The sequence below is a fragment of the Colobus angolensis genome, unplaced genomic scaffold, assembly GCF_000951035.1.
Source record: "Colobus angolensis palliatus isolate OR3802 unplaced genomic scaffold, Cang.pa_1.0 Scaffold4, whole genome shotgun sequence".
Classification (NCBI taxonomy): Eukaryota; Metazoa; Chordata; class Mammalia; order Primates; family Cercopithecidae; genus Colobus; species Colobus angolensis.
In genome coordinates this window covers 12,201,577-12,203,929 of record NW_012117376.1, presented here as the reverse complement: position 1 = coordinate 12,203,929, position 2,353 = coordinate 12,201,577, and the positions used below count along the sequence as shown (strand labels likewise).

The window sequence follows — 2,353 nt, the reverse complement described above, 5'->3', positions numbered from 1 at the left end:
TCAAAAAAAAAAAAAAAGAAAAACATTTCGAATAACACTCCTTCGAAGTGCAGCTTATAGCATGCCACAATATGAACACACCATGACAATCAGCTTATGCGTGGTTGTCAGGATGGTGTTTTCCCTTACAGTGACCTTGTGCTTCCACTGCACGCCTGCCTGGGCTGCTCCAGGGTGGTGGTTAGGGGTGACACAAGTTACACATTTTCAATTTGGATAGATTGTGATTCTTGCCTTCCCTAGTCAGGTACCTACAGCCACTGAGAGCCTGCATTCCAACCCCATGAGACGCCTTATGTCGTGAGCAGTTGACAAGAGAGACCAAGCACTTACTGCAACCGGAAGGAATGATTCCTCCCTCGCTTGCTCAGCCGCTCTTCCCTGCCACTCCCTCGGCGCCCGTCAGCACCTTCCCAGCAAGCCCTGCTTATATTTGCATATCGACTCACGTCCTTTTCTTCTAAGTAAAAATGGAAAGGACAAATTCTAGATTCTCCTTGTGAAGTCTTCCTTTCAGTTCAGAATAAATGGAATTCGCTCTCCAACTTCAGGAAATTGAAATAAAGACTTGCTTGGATTTTGTGTTCACCTTTATCAAAAAATGGATTTGCTAACACTGCCACCCCGCTTTGGTGACAAATAAAGCAAAAAGGGCTTCTGTCGTGAGTGGCACACGTAGGGCAACTCGATTGCTCTGCGTGCGGAATCGACATCAAGAGATTTCGGAAGCATAATTTTTTGATATTCGGGCAGCTGGTGATCGTTGGTCCCGGCGCCCTTCTTTTTCTGTCTCAAGTTAGATGATAAGCTTTCCTGAGAAGTTAAGAGTTTCGTGATTGGATCAAAACTGAGATTGATTCTTCTTTGAAGTTGCGTAGCTGTCTGTATGAACCGCAGATGACTAAATTAGCAGGGTATTTAACAAATATAATACATAAGTGGCAAGACAGTGCTAGTGCTAGACCTGTATCCTAGTAATTGGGCGGTGGAGGTGGGATAACCCCGCGTGTTCTCGTGTGGGAGGCCAGTCTGAGCAACACAGCTGGAAGCCCCCACAAACGAGAGAATTTAAAAATTATAAGTGCGTGGTGGCGCGCGTAACAGAAAATTATTTAGCGACTGTGTTACAATATAGCAGCTAAGGGAATAGACCTAGTCCCTGACTTCAGGAGACCTGCCTCAGCCTCCCAAGTAGCTGGAACTACAGGCCTGCGCCATCATTCCCAGCTAATTTTTTTATTTTTAGTAGAGACGGGTTCACCATGTTGGCCAGGATGGTCTCGATCTCTTGATCTGGTGATCGGACCACTTCGGCCTCCCAAAGTACTAGGATTACAGGCGTGGCCATCGCGCCCGGCCTGCGCAGAGGAAATTGAGATTACCTTCACCAGGCCTCAGCAAACTTTTTCTATACCTTATACCATATACAAAAGATTAAGGGTGGGCGCAGTGGCTCACGCCTGTAATCCCAGCACTCCGAGAGGCCGAGGTGGACCGACCACCTGAGGTCGGGATTTCAAGACCAGCCTGACCAACATGGAGAAACCCCGTCTCTAACTAAAAATACAAAATTAGCCGGGCATGATGGAGCATGCCTGTAATCCCAGTTACCAGGGAGGCTGAGACAGGAGAATTGCTTGAACCCAGGAGGCGGAGGTTGCAGTGAACTGAGACCGCACCATTGCACTCCAGCATGGGCAACAAGAGTGAAACTCCGTCTCAAAAAGAAAAAAAAAGAAAAGAAAATTAATTCAAAATGGATCAAAGACCTAAATGTAAGACCTTAAACTATAAAACCCTTAGAGAAAACACAGGGGAAAATGACATCGACTTTGTCAATGATTTCTTGGATATAACACAATGGTGCACAAGCAACAAAAAATAAATTGGTCTTCATCAAATTTTAAAATATTAACATTAATTTTAAAATTAAAATGAAAAACCCGGCTGGGTGTGGTGGCTCACGCCTGTAATCCCAGCACTTTGGGAGACCAAGGTGGGCAGATCAGCTGAGGTCAGGAGTTCGAGACCAGCCTACCCAACATGGTGAAACCCCATTGCTACTAAAATTACAAAAATTAGCCGGGCATGGTGGCGGGTGCCTGTAATCCCAGCTACTCTGGAGGCTGAGACAGGAGAACGTTTGAACCCGGGAGGCAGAGGTTGCAGTGAGCTGAGATCCTGCCATTGTGCTCTAGCCTGGGTGACAACAGGGAAACTCCATCTTAAAAAAGAAGGCCAGAACAGTGGCTCATGCCTCTAATCCCAGCACTTTGGGAGGCCGAGGTGGGCAGATCACCTGAGGTCAGGAGTTCGAAACCAGCCTGGCGAACATGGTGAAACCCCGTCTCTA

The 2,353-nt window shown here is 46.8% G+C and overlaps 1 protein-coding gene across 1 annotated transcript in view; it reads right to left on the bottom strand.

Moving 5' to 3' along the window:
• Nucleotides 1-299, bottom strand: part of TAF12 (TAF12 RNA polymerase II, TATA box binding protein (TBP)-associated factor, 20kDa) — a 43,120-nt gene extending 42,821 nt beyond the window's left edge. The window contains exon 1 of the mRNA XM_011955510.1: nt 256-299. Coding sequence (XP_011810900.1) covers nt 256-285 — 30 coding nt within the window. The 5' untranslated portion in view covers nt 286-299. The remainder of the gene's footprint in view (nt 1-255) is intronic.
• Nucleotides 300-2,353: the final 2,054 nt, after the last annotated feature.